This window comes from Limulus polyphemus, unplaced genomic scaffold (assembly GCF_000517525.1).
Source record: "Limulus polyphemus unplaced genomic scaffold, Limulus_polyphemus-2.1.2 Scaffold1914, whole genome shotgun sequence".
NCBI lineage: Eukaryota > Metazoa > Arthropoda > Merostomata > Xiphosura > Limulidae > Limulus > Limulus polyphemus.
Genome location: NW_013667524.1, coordinates 174,829 through 176,011, shown reverse-complemented (window position 1 = coordinate 176,011; position 1,183 = coordinate 174,829). Strand labels below are relative to the sequence as shown.

Sequence of the window (1,183 nt, the reverse complement as noted above, 5' to 3'; positions counted from 1 at the left end):
CAAATAGTATTATATAAGTTTAGATATTATTAGACTTACAGAGCTTGGCAAGTGATTAGGATCCATCCCTCTGAGCTGATGAGATATAGCTGGAGCACCCATTTGAACCTGTGGTACTGCTGGATACTGAGGTTCCCTGGGAGGTTGTTGAAGAGATTGTGTATAAGGAAATGGAGACTGTACCCCTGATACTGGTGGGAGTGGACCACCAGATATTGGGCCATTTACCTGATTGTTGGGTGAGAAAGAATTCATTGACTGGTTAACTTTTGGAGGTCCAACATTAGAAAACTGGTGTGGAAGAGGAGGTAAACTTGCAGATGAAGGAACACTTGCATTCAAATGCTCAGGATACTGTGCAATTTTAGAATAAGAAGGAGGGCCATAAGAAGACACTGAGTCTGTTTGTGAAACATAATGTCTTTGTGGTTGACCATAGTGATCTGAAGAAGTATGGGGAAAAGGAAGTCTGCCACCTGGTAGCATTTGTTGGGATAGTGATGGAGCAGGCAATTTCTTCAGTGGGCCTGGTAGGCCAGGAGAAAAGGATTCTCCAACTCCTGATCTTTGCAAAGAATCTGTTGGATGTGGTGTTGAATATCTAGTTAATGGTGAATACTGGGGGCCTGCTGGCTCAATGTGTAATTCTTCATTGTGCTGAGTCAACTGAGGAGCAAAACATTTTAGTGAGGTAGTAATCTAAAGAAGTTAAATCATGTCTTAAATGTGTTTTAAAAACAAATTCAAACAAATGAAATGGGTTAACACTTGATTTACACATTTGAAAGTTGAAAACATATAACCAACTAAAATGGATAGAAATACTTAAGTATACATCTCTAATGATTACAAGATAAAAAAGTCATTAAATACTAAAATATATAGATAAACACAAAATCAAGAACTTCTAAGTTATATAAAAACTAGGTAAACATTTAAAAATGTAAAACAAATTCTGACTTAGATATAAAAAGCAATGTATAAACAATATATATTCATTTTTTATCATCAGAAGTAGTAAATTTTAAAAACAGGTTTTAATATTTTTAGGATTAGAAATAATTTAAATAAATGCTGGCCCCACCCCTATCTCTTTTCTCTCTCTCTCTCTCTCTCTCTATATATATATATATATATATATATATAATCTTCTTTCTACTATACTACTATCTCTCCATACCTA

The 1,183-nt window shown here is 34.7% G+C and overlaps 1 protein-coding gene across 1 annotated transcript in view; it reads right to left on the bottom strand.

Moving 5' to 3' along the window:
• The window catches only part of LOC106465339 (protein transport protein Sec24C-like), a 58,191-nt gene that overhangs the window by 48,111 nt on the left and 8,897 nt on the right, over positions 1–1,183 (bottom strand). Inside the window, exon 4 of the mRNA XM_022393202.1 lies at positions 40–666. Coding sequence (XP_022248910.1) covers positions 40–666 — 627 coding nt within the window. The remainder of the gene's footprint in view (positions 1–39; positions 667–1,183) is intronic.